This window comes from Homalodisca vitripennis, chromosome X (genome assembly GCF_021130785.1).
Source record: "Homalodisca vitripennis isolate AUS2020 chromosome X, UT_GWSS_2.1, whole genome shotgun sequence".
NCBI lineage: Eukaryota > Metazoa > Arthropoda > Insecta > Hemiptera > Cicadellidae > Homalodisca > Homalodisca vitripennis.
This window is the reverse complement of record NC_060215.1, coordinates 65,209,768-65,226,679: the sequence shown is the minus strand read 5'-3', so window position 1 is coordinate 65,226,679 and position 16,912 is coordinate 65,209,768. Positions and strand designations below refer to the sequence as shown.

Below are 16,912 nucleotides of genomic sequence, written 5' to 3'. Positions count from 1 at the left end.
AACAAGTACCGGGTTTTGTGTTTGGAGTTACGAGTCCAATAGTATTTGTGAAAAAAATTTGTTTTATATTGTTTTAGTGTTGTTATTACTTTGTTTTAGTTTTCTGTTATAGTTTTAATTGCTCATTAATGGATGAAAATTTAAGAGATCAATCGTATGATCTCAGAGCTCGTTTTGGATCATCCAATTTTTTTTTATGACTGTTTATACTGACAGACCATGTAGTAGACATAATTTCCTATTAGTGTTCTCTCACAAAATTGTTAGTCGGACAGAGAATTTGTTCTTCCACCTGCTGATGCCCTTGGTCCTGCTCATGAACTTGCAAAACCCTCCAACATTAACTGTTACTTGTGTGTCATATTTAAGTGTAAAAACTCAAAAAAGAAAACCAATATCTTTTGCTTTTGATGTAATTGTGGAGTTATTCCTAAGCCTTACAATCTGCTCGAACAATATGCCAAACTAGTTCAACAGGGAGGCTGCAAACACAGGGTGAAATTCAGTGACTTGAGTAAACGATGAAACTTTGTATATATTGTACATATGTAAATAAGGAAGGATTCAAATTTAGTATTCTATTTTATTTTTGTTTAACTGTCATACATACGTAAGTATAAATGCAGTCATAAGATTATGTTTACCCATGAATGTTTATTTCTTTAGAGATCAACCTATTTTTAAAAAAAACAGTAACTGAGTGTGCTTTTTTATACAAAGCCATGTAACAAATAAGTTTTGTGGTCAAAGTTAGAATAACTATATATTTTTGGAATTAGCTCAAATTTTAGAATAGATATACATTTACAGTTTTGATGTAAAACTTATCGCTAAGCAGTTGCACAGCGGAATATTTACAAAAATAACTTAAAAAAAATTATTTACATGAAAACTAAAATTAGGTTATTGTTAATATAATATTTTCCAAATATTTGGGAATAAATTAACATATAATTGGTTATATTTGGACTAACATTTATGAAATGGGATACATTATAAAAACATCTGTGTGGCTGTTTATAGGGCCCAGAACAGTGATCCCATTGCCAGTTCTAGGATTAATATATTGTAAAAATATATGTCATATAAAAAAGTAAACAGCAACTGCATATTATTTAGTATTGGGCCGTATTATTTGAATAGTGTAAATATTTCAAATGTTATAACAATTTGTATTAAACTTTATATATATATATATATATATATATATATATATATATATATATATATATATATATATATATATATATATTTATTCAGTTTAGGAACAGTCAATTCTTTACACTATAAATTGTTCAACACTTCTTCTATAATGTGTAATAATATAGGTGGTAATGAAACGTGAATTAAGGAAGGTATAGCAGAAAATAAGGAAGTTATTGCAGTTGGCTCGGATAGACAGGTTGGCCTTTAGATACTCAGGGCAGTCCTCAGGTAGGCTGGTTAGCCATCAGGTAGGGCGATTGGCCCTTTGGGTGGGTCCGACAGTCAGGTAGTAAGTTTAGATGAGTTTTTAGGTAGTATATTTTTTTGTGTTGGCTTCATGTTGGGCACCCTGATACCACTCCTCCTATCTTGTTAATCCTCCAAACAGAACCTGATTTTTTTCCTAGTCCCCTTTGTTTGTTGATGTTAAATGGGTATTAGGTTAAATTTGGGTTATTTTGATTAATTTTCGACACTTTCCTCACTGAATTTCTTGGTTATATTTAATAAAAGTTTACAATGCCAAGACCTATTTATTTTAGTATCCATATAGGGCACTTAAAACAGGATACAATTAAAAAAACAAACTAAAAAAATATAGCCTGATTAAAATTGGAACAGAAAAAAATTCTCTTTGCTAGTTGTGATTATTAGGTTTTCCCAAATTAATTCATTTAAGCAAATCTTTTATAGGAACTTTTTCCTCTCTACTGGGACAAGTTTAGATGTAGGTGCTTAGATATTATTTCTGATGGAATGTTACAGTTCAGTCCTCTGCATTTAAGTTTTGTACTGTTTATGTATTAGCCCATGGAAATTTTTATATTCAGTATCTATATAATATCTGAATATGATTTTCACATCCAAATAATTATTAAAGTTGTTTGGGATAAAACATTTTTCAAAATATTAGCAGTAAGAGTTAGGTTCTAGAGTATTTCTTATGGTTTGGACAAATCTTTAATTGATAATAGTCACCTATTTACTTTCCTTCTGGTATTCACTTCCCAGTCTTACATTAGTCTTGTTGGACAATAATACTTTGCATCTTAACTTAAAACCTTCTTTGTAAACCATTTTGTATATCAAAACAAAACATACAGTAGCTTAAATCCAAGCATGGAGATCCACAACAACTACAGTAATAATGTTGGCTTGGATAATGAATATGTTATTGGTAAAATGCATATTAAGAAATGGTCGAGTATTAGCAGGTATACTAAACTCCTTTGCAATGTCACTTTTTTCTAATTTCCAGTGTCCACAGTCTCTATAAGTTTAATTTTATCTTGATAAGGTAAAGTTTTTCATTTTGCATCCCACTTTTACATGAAATACTGTCACAGCTTAAAATTTAAAGTGCACAGTTCACTGAGTTAAACCTCAGATCATATGCCAGATAGTCCAACGTGACGTCGGAAAAGTTAGACAAACTGGGACGTGATCTGAGGTTGGGAAAGTACCAAGTACCAATTGAAAATGCTTCTGGCCATCATTGCGGTTTTCATTGGTGCCTCAGGTGCCACCCTGCACTTCTGCAGGAAAAAGGAAAACATCCCTCAAGACAGTACCCAAATTAAAGCTCAGATCACCTCAGTGCTCCTAAAGGTTATCTTTAACTTTAGTACTACTAGAACATATTTGTAACATATGATAACCTAATCTAAAGCTACTTATATCGTGTAATAATAAGTAGTAGAAAGGGACAGTGTGGCTTCCTTTTCGCTAACAACGCTTCCTTTTGGGACGCAGGAACCAAGAACCGATCATCATAATGACATGTAATTTTGACAGTAAGTTAAATATAACCTGTTCTTTCTGAAATTTGGTTTTTTTGGGTTCCTAGTAAGAAAAACTCTTCTGAAAATAGTGGCCTATGGATAATATCAAAGTACAAAAACACAAATTTTTCTGTTATTTACGTATGATCTGATCTATCTTGTCAGTGTTATATAAATGCTGTGATGGTAGGTGAATAGGTCAGTAGATAGGAAGCAAATTATATAGTTAAGAAAGTAAATAGTTAGTATTTTGGTTAAATTAGTTATGTTTATTTTTCTTATGTTTTCCTCTCACCTCAATAAAAACTTACCAGGTGTCAATAATAAAAAAACATTAAAATTTGAGTTAAGAATGCCCTTAAGTTATATGGTGTTATTTTATTTTTAAGAAGACTTGTTACCGCATTACAGATGACGGAAACAGGATATTTCGGACATTTGTCATCGTCCAGTGATGATACAAAAAAATCAGTAACACTATGTTTCAAGATCTGCAATCTGATCTCTTCTTCAAGTGAATAAATAACCCAACACATAATTGTAATGTAGGTTACGATAAACAAATCGTAACCTGAAGCTTATACAATTATAACCAATCAACTATAATCAATTTAGCTTCTTTAAACAACGATAACTGGCAGCTTGTAATAAAGAGTAACAATAACAAGTTCAGTTCAAATGGCCTTCACCAAAACTGTGAGAAATCAAGCATACTAAACATTCACAATGTTAAAAAAATGTAGAAGAAATAAAGCTAAAAATTGATAATGATAATACTTTAAATGATCAACAAACAACATTTTGCGCCTAACATTAAACAACAATATGAAATGGAATACCCTCATTGACATATTTTGTAATAAAATAAATATAGCCTTATTTACTATTAAAACTATATAAAAATTGAGTGATCCAAAAACTGCTTTAAAAGTATGTCACACATATTTTATGAGTATTGCTATGTATATAATTTGTTTTAAGGAAGAATATGTATATATATATATATATATATTGTGCACGTGTTAAGGAAATTCAGTGTGGTTGGAAAAATGTTTTTATTGCAAAAACAAGACATGAGAGTACCGGTCAAAGCAGTACCAACATCATGTGCACCACTATTTAAAAGCATAAAACTTTCAACTCTTCCAGCATTATTTGTACGAATTAAGTGTTTACGGCTAGAAAAATTAATAAAAATTAGTCTCAGTAGTTCTAAGGTCATTTTTATACTAGGAATCTATCGGCCACCCACAAACTGCCTAGCCATCTCCAAACAAGCTCTAGAATTATTGCAGACATTATTGACATTACTTCCAACAACTAACTCACATATTCTAATCATTGGAGACTTAAATATTGACGATTTAAAATATTCATCTATAAATAAGAAGTCTGCTAAATAAAATGCTAGCATCTTTTAACATAAAAAAAATCAAACTGCTTCCCACTAGGATCACCCCAACCTCTGCTATCTCTATCGACGCAGTGTGTATTAATTTAAGCCTAGACCACATAGAAGTGCAGGTGATGCATACTGTTATCTTTGATCATACAGAACAATTATGCTTACTGAGTTTTTTGCCTACCTCGGCTAACAAATCTACAATTTCCTCTAGAAGAAACACCAACTTAAGAAATTTAAATCAACAGAAGTCACTTACTTCTGGAAACGATGGAAAACGTCTTCAACACCAATGATTTCAATGAGGCTTATAACAATTTTATAAGATCTGTCACTTGAATACTTGATCTCACCTGCCCGCTAAGAAAAATCAATAAGTAACACGAAGGTCAAGAAAGAAGATATTCTGGGATGAAGAAGCCAGGGAATTGAAGAGTATATTCTTGGAGGGCAATAGCCAGTATCTTTGGTGGTAAGAAGGAGGATAAATTAAAAGCAAACACTTTAAAGAAAAGTTATGACCTAAAGCTAAGAGAACTTCGACGCACTTCCAGTGCCAATCATATTATGACATCTGACAACAAAAGCAAGGCTATTTGGGACGTGATCAACTGTGAGCGGCAATCATCAAGAAGTCAACATTCTAGATAAAGTCTTGAACTGTAAATGGAGAAAGCGTAATGAATTCCAAGATAATGGCATGCCACTTTAATCAGTTCTTCACCAACATAGCTGATAATACCTTGAAGTCTGTTGGCCATGTTTTAAATCAATCTATATCTGTGCCTTCTGTCTCTCAGAATTATAATGGCCATATAAGTGTAAGTGGGATCTTACCAACTAATGAGCTTGAGCTAAATAAGATAATCGACTCTTTAAAGCCAAAGCTATCTGCAGGACTAGACGAGATTACTTCTAGGATTGTTAAATTTTGCAAAAAGGAACTTCTTTTACCGCTTGAGTTTGCAGCCAATTTATCACATCTTCAGGGATTTTTTCCTTCCAGTCTGCAAATGGCTAAAGTCATTCCCCTGCACAAAAAAGGAAAAAAAGGATGACACAGGAAACCATAGGCCAATATCTTTGATTTCAACCTTCTCAAAGATTATTGAGAGAATTGTTTTATCAAGGCTCTTTCAACATCTTGATATCAACGGTCTACTTACTGAGAGTCAGCATGGGTTTGTGAGAGACAGGTTGACAGTGACAGGTTTGGAAGATCTGGTTGAAGAAATAATCAACAGCATTGAAGATGGCCAAAGTGTCACAGGATATTCTTAGATCTCAGCAAAGCTTTTGATTGCTTGAGCCATGATCTAATTGTGTCAAAGCTGAGTTATGGAACAGCACTTCAATGGTTTGCCAGTTACCTGGAAGGCAGAGCTCAGATTGTGGAAATAAACTACTCAATCAAAGGTGAAACATACTAGATAAGATATACTCCACTACCTGTCACTAGAGGTGTCCCTCAGGTGTCAATGTTGGGGCCAGTTATTCATATTGTTTCTTAACGATTTATCATCCTATATCAACCCCTATAACAAATGCTTCATGTACGCTAATGATACTGTCATCTTATCTTCACACAAATTTTGAGATTAACTCTTTCATAGCAATGAATATGGATAATGACTACTGCAACAACATAGACTTGGTCCTTAATGAAGAAAAGATGAAGCAGTTGATATTTGGAGCAAAGAAAAAATTAAGTAGCTGGTATACCTAATCTTGAATCCACTGACCTTACCAAACATCTGGGAGTTCTAGTGGATGTTGACCTCTCTTGGAAGAACTATGTTGACATCAGCAGAGACTGCTAGAGTTGCTTACCATGCCCTTTTTGAGAGCCATATGACCTATGGAATCACCTTATGGAGGGGCTCATCCTGTGCCAACCTAGAAAGGGTTTCACTTCTCTAAAAGAGGGCAATAAGAACATTGGCTGGATTGGGAATATGTGATACCTCAGGAAACCTTTCAAGATATGGACATTTTGACAGTGGTTCTCACTACATTCTGGCAGTGATTTCATCTGCTTCTATAAATTGACTTCAAGACTTGCTGCAATTCATGAACACAATACCAGATTTGCTAAGAATTGCAATTTTCCATTTCACCGCACAGCATTGTATGTGAAGAAACCATCATACGTCCTGCGCTAAGTTTTACTATCTCCTCCCAGATGAGTTGAAGAGTCAAAAGAACCGTAATCTCAGACTCCATTTGAAAAAAATGGCTTGCTCAACGACCGTTCTACACAGTGAAGATGAGTTCCTGCCATGGGGAAACTTTGACAGATATATTTAATGTAACTTTGTTCTTGTAAAAGTGTGATGTAATGTAATTTTTTACGCCTTTCAAATCTTAATGATTCAAATCTTAATGAAGTTCTCTCTCGCACTCACTCACGTATGCACACAGACAAGTAAATATGTCACCAATGTTTGAGAAACACTGTAATATGGCTTTGAGGCTTCTGAACATCATTTTGGATTAATTAAAATCTGAAAACAACTTACAAACATTCAAAAGTAGCTAATTTTATTCTTAGGTTTTTCTTGGCATATCATACATTTTGTATTATTATAAATTAATTATGATACAATAATGAAATTGAAATACTCAACTAATGTATCAACACAGTGTTCAGGACCAACTATGCATGAACATTTATAGTTTATTCAAATTCACCAAGAAAGTACCTCTTTTTGATAGTTCTATTCATTAGGAACACAGATAACAAATTGATTGGAGTAATATCTGAATTGATAGTTTAATATGTGTTAAATATAAACGTGAAACTTCAACAAGATTCTAGTTGATGGCCAGTAGGATGATTTCTTCCACTGGCCAGTAGAAACTATCAGTTTAAGATCTAAATACATTGGACCGTCATAGGTGACAAAGACTGCCTACAAGGAGTTGGTCGAAAATTTTAAATAGAAGTGTTACAAGAAGCATTTCATTAATAAGTTTTGATGAACTATAAACAATAATAAGAGGCAGATGACATTAGGACCCTTGATTATGCAACCTGAGGGACTGCAAGTAGTATAAATAAAATAGTGGTAATTTTGAATAGCCTACTAATAATAATTAGGTTGTATTGTTTTTACATGTTATGTGGTTCATAAAAAATTGGGTTCAACCAGTGGGTTACGATAAAGATACCTAATTACAAATGATGTGTCACAAGTAAAAGTGCCTAAGATAGATATTTTTACATTATTTTAGAGATTTTGTGCATGGTAGAGGGCTCTGAGGGTATAAAAAGGTACATTAAGAAGCTTGACTTATGATATATTTTTTAAATTCTTCCTTTGTCTTAAATACATTTTTCATGAAGTTAGCAAAACCTTAAAGCCATATTCCAACTGAAATGCAGTTCCACACACATTACCACAAGTCAAGTAACTTTTTATGAAAATTATTATTTGTTTTATCACAGGAATTCAAATTTTATCACACAAAAATATTTTAACATGTATTCTGTGGACCGCTACATCTCCAGGAGGACGGCTGCAAGGAGTCAGAGGAAAAGTTTTAATGGGAGCATAGGTCGAGCAGCATTTCTAATTAAAGGTCTTTAATTTATCAACAATTTTTTATGAATATAATACAATGCCACAAACCCGACCTCAAATTTTCAAATTAAAGGTATTTACCAGTAAAACAATTTGTGTCTATATATATATATATATATATATATATATATATATATATATGTATGTATACTGTATATACATACATACACAATATATACATACTCTTTTAATGCTATGGTCTTTTAAGACCAGGGCATTAAAAGAGTTAATATAATTACCATATACATATTTATTGATGCTTTAAAATTGACTATTTGTGTTTTTTTCAGAAGGAGCCAAAGGATGTTACACCAAAATTTTCAGTGAATCTAATGGCTTTTGAGAGAACGGCTGATGGGTCTTATAGAGTGGTCATTTTTTCTTTTTGGACTTCTTACAGTCTTGACAAATGAGCAAGGTAAAAACTATTGTTTATATTAATTATTATTTAAGTTCATTTTTCAATTTTAAATATTCTTGCATGCACTGAGTTTAATCACTAATGTTCATGACGTTGCCATAATTGTGAAGTGATAATTTTTATCACTTAAATTTATAGCTAATTGCACAAAATAACTTACTGAAGTGTTATTATTTAACCATTGAATGAATGAACACATTAGTTTTCATTATGTTACATAAAAATATAAATAATATTTATTGTACATACCACAATTAACAGTATTGACAGATTAGTTGAGTAACTAATGAATGTTTGCTTTACCACTTAAAATGTATTGACTTATTGAGAAAATAATATTTTTATATTATGTAAGAAATATTAATAATCAAGAATCAAGAAGCTTTATTGTAATTTTGAAGTGTACAATAGACATTTTCATGAACATAGTAAACAAGTACTATAAATAAAAACTATATTACAATACAATTATTTTCTTTTAAGTGGTTCATGTATTTATGATCTGAAGATAAACATTATTCTAGTGTTAAAAATAAAAAAATGATCAAATAAAATACACAATTTATCAAATAGAAATACACCATACTGGAAGAAAAAACAATAAAGTACCAACAGTGTGACAAAAGACCTTTAATGCTAGCATTTAAAATTCAAACAATTAAAATTATCGCTTACACATATTTATAAATAAAAAACAAAGTTAAAAAAAGATAAAATAATTCTTAAAAATAACTAAGTTTACAGTTTACATTACGGTACTTATATCACAGTTACAATAGACAATCTTTATTTGTCAAAAACATTAATAAAAATGTATAACAATGGTAAAAAATAAAATAAAATGTCGCTAAGCTTCGTCATGCTTAATTTAAAAAGTCGTCTATGTCTAAAAAATCTTTTTACATTGTAGATACAGTTCTTTATCAAAGTTTGTCTTATGTGTATCTTGAACAAATTGACTGGCATAGTTTGAATGAAATTAGTTAGTACATTATACAATTTAATCCCTTGTTATTGGAAACTTTTCTGAGTTAAACTAAAGGTGCACTTGCTATTAAGCAGTGTATGCTTGTTTCTTGTGTCATGATTGTGAACTGCAGCTAATTCCTTAAATATATCTAAATTGCTTCTAACAAACATTAAAATGGATAAAATATACACGGTTGGCAATGTTTCCATAAATCCTTTTGCTTTTAACTGTTTAATCCAAAATGGTTACATCCAAATTATTAATTTAATGACGTGTTCTCTTGCAGAAATGTCACATGGCAAATGTGCTCCATACAGTGGCAAGGTGTGCAAGTACTACCTGGCGGGGGCCGGCCAAGTATGGTTCAACAGCTCTGACTCTGGAGGCCGCAATGAGAACATTACTGCAGGTCTTTGGGAGGAAATGATAAAAGTCCTTAAAGAGCCATGTAGGAGTGCAGCTGAGGTTATTATTAGTTTAGTATTCATACTTCCTTGATTACATTGTGATAATTATCACCGGTTTCTTAATTCTTAAAGTAAATCTTACACTGGTCTCAGTTCAATGTTTTAAGTTTACTCCTAATTAGTTGGGATTTATAATCCAATAATATGAAATTGTAAGTACATTAGACTTGTATATAAAAGCAATTACTATTTATTATTTAACCTAAATTGTACTTATAATTATTCATGTTAACAACAGTGGCTTTTTTCTAATTAGTAAGCAGATTCACATACTCAGTTTTGTATGATTCGTACCCTTGGCCTGAATAATTGGGGTTGGCTGTAGTTGTGAAACATATATAACCCTCTCTCTTGGCCAATCACATTAAACCGACTTCTCAGGGAGCCTGAAACTAAAGTTGAATCGCCTTAATGTGCTTATTATCGTTCTGCATTGTGCTTCCATCATAAATATAAGTTTTTTTAACGGTTTATAAAATAATGTATTCACCATAATGTTATCCTTGTTCCATGAATGGGTTTTTTGCATTTTGTTGGTACCTAGGAGTAATGTAACATATTCACAACTACAGGGAATTTCCAGACTTTTTTTATTTGCAGTTGTTTTTTCATTAATAATGTCCAAAAACAGTAATTTTGTCATGAAACTGTAAAATATGATATCTGGGCATTGTGTTACCATACAGATACACATTTCTAACTCTTTGAGGTTCAGACATTATTTTTGGTTCATGTAAAACTTTACACTGCCAATTTGCAGGATACCTAAAAGTTTTTATTCAAATAAGAATTTAATTGTATTAAAAGCCAAATATATATATTCTTATTGTTTGAAAAGTTTTTTTTTTCAATTTAAAACCAGATTTTATTCAACAGTAGGCTCTTGATTTTCTGAGTCCCGATTATCCAAGCTAATTATCAGAAATAAAAACATGAAAAAGCTTTAAACAAAACAAGTCACTACAGTGAGAAGTGCGATTTTTAGTCTCAATAGGTTATAGGTCAATCTTGCGTGGCACATAATGACGACTAAACTCGATCAAAATCATTGGGTTGACTTTGTCAGTTAGCTTCTGTTGCCTCTAATGGCTGTAGCTGGGTCGAACCAGCAAGCCGTGGCGTGATGTGGCACATGATGATTAATACTCGTAGAATACTTGGAAATCATCAGGTTCACTTGACCATAAGCTACATACAGTTGTCCCTGCACTTACGTTAAACATGATCGCTTTATTTGTTAAAGCAGAGTTAAAGTTTGTGCTTTTGCTGAATTCTGGAAAATATACTTTTATACTTTTTTACTGAGTATAAAATGGAAGAGAGTCGTAGTTTCTCTTGAAATGCAACCAAAGAAGTGCATAGTTGGACAGTCAAATTTTTAGTGACTGGGTTTTTAATGAATTTGTCTCTATCACTGAAGCATAAACAAAAAAATTACCCTCCTAGGAAAGCTTATTTATTATTGAACAATGCTCCTTCTCACCCATATGCCAAATACTTATACAATGGTGATATTAAAGCCATGTTTATATCATTTCTACCTACGACTGAGACATCACTGAGTAAAAAGTGATTGATTTAGTGCAATTAGCAAATGAACTTCTTGTCCAAGATCAAATCTTTAAATCTCTAAGTCAATAATCTAAGAAGCTACTTAACATAATTAAAACCAAAAAAACAAACAACAGGAAACCAAGAATGTAATATATAAAATTGACTGTGGATGCTTATATCGGCTAAACATCAAGATCTGTGGAAACGAGGCTAAAAGAACATATTTGCAATGATAAAAAAAGAAGAAATTGAAAAATCTAAATTAGTTGAACATGCTATAAATTTTGAATCATCAATGTATTTTTTAAAGAATCTTCCTAGACTAAAAGAAACAAAATTGAAAGTGCGTGTATGACAGTTTTGAAAGATAAATGTATTTCCCCATATTCCGTAAATTTCAGTGAAATTTTTATACCATTAGTAAAAGAAGAAATTCATTCAAAAATTATGAATTGCAAACCATATTTTTCTACATAATGCTTTTATTATTTATTACTTGTTGGTCTTTACAAATAGTTTTAAATCTTATTCTAACTATTTTATCATATGTTTTCCTGTAAACAATAACTGATAATGGCTTAAACAGTGAAAGCGCTTTTAAAATAAATTAAAATTGTGGAAGAATAAAATATGTCTTTTATATTAAAATAGTGTTTGTAAGTCCAAGTGTGTCTGGTGGTTGGAGTTTCGAATTGTTCTTCTGAGATGTAATATTTTTGGTTACAGAAAATGCTGTGCCTGTATGCATTTCCTCAATGTCACATTGTGAACGGATTCCCAGTAGGACTCCCTCTTTGTTATGAAGATTGTGTTGCTGTCAGAGACCTTTTCTGTTACAATGACTGGGCATTGATAGAGAACAACAAACAGCATGGTGTCTACTTCACGACACGAGGTCATTTCCGACTTCCCAACTGCTCGGCCCTTACCTAGATTGCAAACAGACAAAGTTGTCTGTTCTCATGCCAAGCTCACAGAGATGAAGCAGGATGAAGTCACTTGTAAGTGGGCAATTGTCAATAGCTTAAGATGATTAAGCCAAATGTCAAGAACCAAATAAATAACAATGTTTTATCAAAATGTTATCAGCAGAACTTTGTTTAGTAAATATTTATTTAAAATTGTTTCATTCTGAATTATGAATATTACCAAAATATTGTATAACTTTCTCCCTTTATATCACTATTGTTACACTGCCAGAGAGTTTTGGAAAGTTAATATTATGACATTTGGGTTCTCTTGGCTTAATTTGTGTGTGTGTTTTCTTTTACATCAAATGGAAATTAAATTCTCTAATTTGAAAGATAATTTTACATTCATATATTTGTTGTGTTATTTTTACCAATTTAATAGATTGTAAGTGCTGAAATTGAAACAAAACTTTCTAGAATCTTTTTAACAATTATATAGGTAATATTTCAGTACACTGTTTGTTTTATGTATTAGTAAAATTCATTATAATTAAAATTCCATGTAATTAATGATTAAGAAATGGCACATTGTTTCATTACTTTGAGTCTCATTAGACCAAGCATTGGTATTGTTATTCTAATAGGCCTTCTTGGAAAAGATGCAGCCCTATTCAAAATATCAAATTTGGAGAATTTAAATAATTGAATGAAAGATGATCTATCTGTATAGTAGTTAAATATGAAACATCACTAAAAAATTTGTTTAGCTCCAAGTAGACCAAAAGTTATACAAAGATTATGTAAACATTTTTAATTATGCAAAAGTACAATATGATTACCTCAAACTCAATTTAGATCTATCCATACATATCCTTATATTTGGTATCCAAAAGATCACTTATGAACTTATACAGAACAAAAAGTAAAAAAAAAGAATTACACATGTTTGAAATTTAGAGAGTGGAATATTGTTTTACAAATTAGAAGTTGATTTGACTAAGCATATAAAAATACATATATGGTAATAAATGTTAAGTTGTTGTATATGTGATACTTGAAGGGAAAAAATAGTGCCTATTATAACAACACATTTATTTCAGTTTTCCTCCTACAGAAATGAAGCTGCACAATTTCAAATTTATACTTTAGTTCGTTTTTGAGATATCGTGCAGACAGACAACATGTAAAAAGACAGACAGAAATGAAATGTTTCCAGCCCTACGAGTGATAGGCTTTGCTATGCTAAAGCTCAACCAACTAAAAGAAGAACTTGACAGCCCAACATTTGCATTAAATTGAAATGTGCTAATTTGAAAAAAATGAGATATTATTGTAGTATTGCCATATCAATTCCTAACATTGACAATTCTGGTTATTGGAAAATTCACACATTTTATATAAAACTAGTCTTGTTTTGTCTGGGTAAAGTTGAATAGGCTTAGATATATTAGAGCTAAATTTAATCAATATGGCTCTCTGTGAAACTATGAATAAGCTATTAAACTGTTGCGTGCCTGCCAATTACCATCCTCACCGTGACTTGACAATCTGTTTCCTTTATATACTGTCCAGATACGATCTACTTCAGAATGCAGTGTACATTTATTGCAATCAACATGTTAATGTTGCAGTACCATAATCGTATACTGTGACTAGTTACTAAGAATATAATTGCTGGATAAAAACCAAATATCTAACATAAGTCTACCAAACAATGAACCTTAATAAAAATGTAATGATTAAACGTAGCCTATAGCATAGGGTACACTAAAATAATGGTGTTTGAAATTTTATTAGCCTATTTCAGCCTATAACAGGAAAAGCAATAAAAAAAGTCTGGGCATTCCTAAGCAGTGCCATTGGCCAGTCCACAATTGTTACATATCAATACAATGGTTTCAATATAGATCTATAGGTTTGATCCTGTATTGAAAGAATAGCAATATACTATATGGTTGCAGTTTGTATTCACTCACCAAAATAATAAAGTGAAACTGCATCTACATTATTTTTACTTGATATATTATTTTTACACGTTGTTAAATAATATTATAGTACAGAACATTCCTTATGCAGATGACATTGCAATACGTTACATAACCAATAGTCTTAAATTAAAACTCAATTCAATTCAAACATCTTTATTCATTTAATAACATATTTACATTGAATAGTGCCATAGTATATAAAGAGTAGTATAACTATAAAGTATAACATTTTCACATAAAACATTATAGACTATACTAGACATTGGTTAAATATAGTATAACTGAATAATGTGGCAAACAGTAAATTTCTCAATATTAAATATAGTAATTAAAATCTGAATGTTCTATAGTTTAAAAATTATTCACATTTTAAAACTTTTCGTGAGCAAATAGGTTGTCATATTTTTCTTCAAAAGTTGTCAAAAATATATTTTAGTAGAACTGTGCAATTTTTAAACCAAAGTTTAATACTTTGTTCTTCCATTGATATCAAGTTCTAATATCCTGTATCACAAATTCAGGCCATAATAATGACCTACAGTCTGCTGTGTGTGTATGATCGTATAATATATGATGTCATTCTGTTTATTTTTCTTACTATTCCAATAAGTGTTGTACGTTTTTCTGGGGGTTGCGTTGTACCCCAACAAACAATTTTCTATAAAATGCATTGTAAGAGTTGAGAGAGAAAGTACATAGTACTATTTGCTAGTAGTTCCAAAACTTTGAATTTAAATTTTTCATTGTAAATTCTGACCATTCAGGTAATGTATGGTTTTTTTCTGAAGGACATAAAACACAGTGGTTATCAATGTCCTTGAGTATATAAGGTTTTAAAATGTTCCTTTTAAAGATATACTTATTCTGTGTTGATAGAAAACAGTGGTTATCAAAGTCCTTGAGTATATATGGTTTTAAAATGTTCCTTTTAAAGATATACTTATTCTGTGTTGATAGAAAACACAGTGGTTATCAAAGTCCTTGAGTATATATGGTTTTAAAATGTTCCTTTTACAGATATACTTATTCTGTGTTGATAGATGACTGTGTCAAGGGTCGAGGCAGGTATTACATGGGTTTTGCCAATAACACTAACACAGGAATACCCTGCCAACGATGGGACTCAACACGTCCACACACTCATGACCGCCCACCAGATGTGTTCCCGGAGGTTAAGAATGCAGAAAACTATTGTCGCAATGCTGGTGGGGAAGAGCCAGGTCCCTGGTGTTATACTATGGATCCCAATATACGTTGGCAGATGTGTGATATTCCCATATGTGGTAAGTTTTCACTTCTTTTTTCCGTTATGTAATTCTATGTATTTATTAATTATATTTGTTTATATGTGTGTGTGTGTGTGTGTGTGTGTGTGTGTGTGTGTGTGTGTGTGTGTGTGTGTGTGTGTGTATTAGTTACAATCCAAAGATACTAAGTTTTAGAAAACCGGTTGATAAATAAGGGAGATCGTGTGCTTTAAAAAATCAAGTACTAAACAATATTCACTGTCATTATGTGACAGCACTACTTGTGAGCCACAACAATTAGCTGTTGTAATCTTAGTTGTTCTAATCAGTTGACTGTAATGTTCCATTGTTGAACTGTGATCATAATATCCTTAACTATCACAGCATTTGTTTCTTTTGATTAAAATACAAGAAAATAACAACGTTTATAATCTAAAAACAATGGTGTTATCATGTGTCCTTTTTAAGATATTTACTTAAAGTTTTTTAGAAAACTGCCGTTTTAAAAATTAAGCGTCTAAAAAATTGAATTTTTTATGTAATTAGGCCTTTCAATTGTAAAGGTATATACAAAATTTTAACTTATTACAACAAAATGTTCTCAAATAAAAAATAGCTAAGTGAAAAAACAAAATGGTAGCTATGTTGGTAATTATTTAATTTTTGAAAGTTTTAATGTATTTTGGTTTTCCTTTGGTCCAGGAACAATACCTAAAAATGTTGCTAGAGAGTTCTGGGACACCTGTGTATATATGTATATATCGGGTGTCCCATAAGTCAGTGATAATATTCAAAGGGGTGATAATCCAGCCAATCTCTAACCCAAATAATAAAACGTGACCCTAGTAAAAGTCACTTTATTGGAAACCACTAAAACAGCTACTTTAGATGTCTATTCCATGTACTACTACTACTACTACTACTACAACTAAAACTACTACAAAACTAAAACTTTTGTTATTATGTTTTATTTGTAGTAAAGTCATTATGTCAGAAAAAATTTGGTTCAACTGAAAAACAGGTGAATTCCATCACCATTACCTCATTACCTTAAAAGTTATTTCAATTTTAAGGTACTTAAGATAATCAGTCTTCTGATTCAATGATTTGTGCTTTAATGAAAAATCCATTACTAAACTGACATGTTTGTTTAAAAACATGTTCATCATGTGGGGATTTAGATGTCTATTCCATGGAAATAGACATCTGAAGTAGTTGTTATTGTGATTTCAGACTGTTGCCCATACTGTATTGGTTTTTATGTTTTTGGCTGTGTGTGAAAACTGTGTGTGATTTAAATAAACAATAATCAAAGAAACATTCTTAATTTTAAATATTTTTACTAAATTTAATGCTTACATCAAATAAACTTGCCACTTTA

The 16,912-nt window shown here is 31.2% G+C and overlaps 1 protein-coding gene across 1 annotated transcript in view; it reads left to right on the top strand.

Moving 5' to 3' along the window:
• The window catches only part of LOC124369095 (tyrosine-protein kinase transmembrane receptor Ror2-like), a 42,536-nt gene that overhangs the window by 1,717 nt on the left and 23,907 nt on the right, over nucleotides 1-16,912 (top strand). The window contains 5 exon segments of the mRNA XM_046826831.1: nucleotides 8,264-8,391; nucleotides 9,651-9,829; nucleotides 12,112-12,314; nucleotides 12,316-12,386; nucleotides 15,325-15,567. Of these exon segments, the coding sequence (XP_046682787.1) occupies nucleotides 8,328-8,391; nucleotides 9,651-9,829; nucleotides 12,112-12,314; nucleotides 12,316-12,386; nucleotides 15,325-15,567 (760 nt within the window). The 5' untranslated portion in view covers nucleotides 8,264-8,327.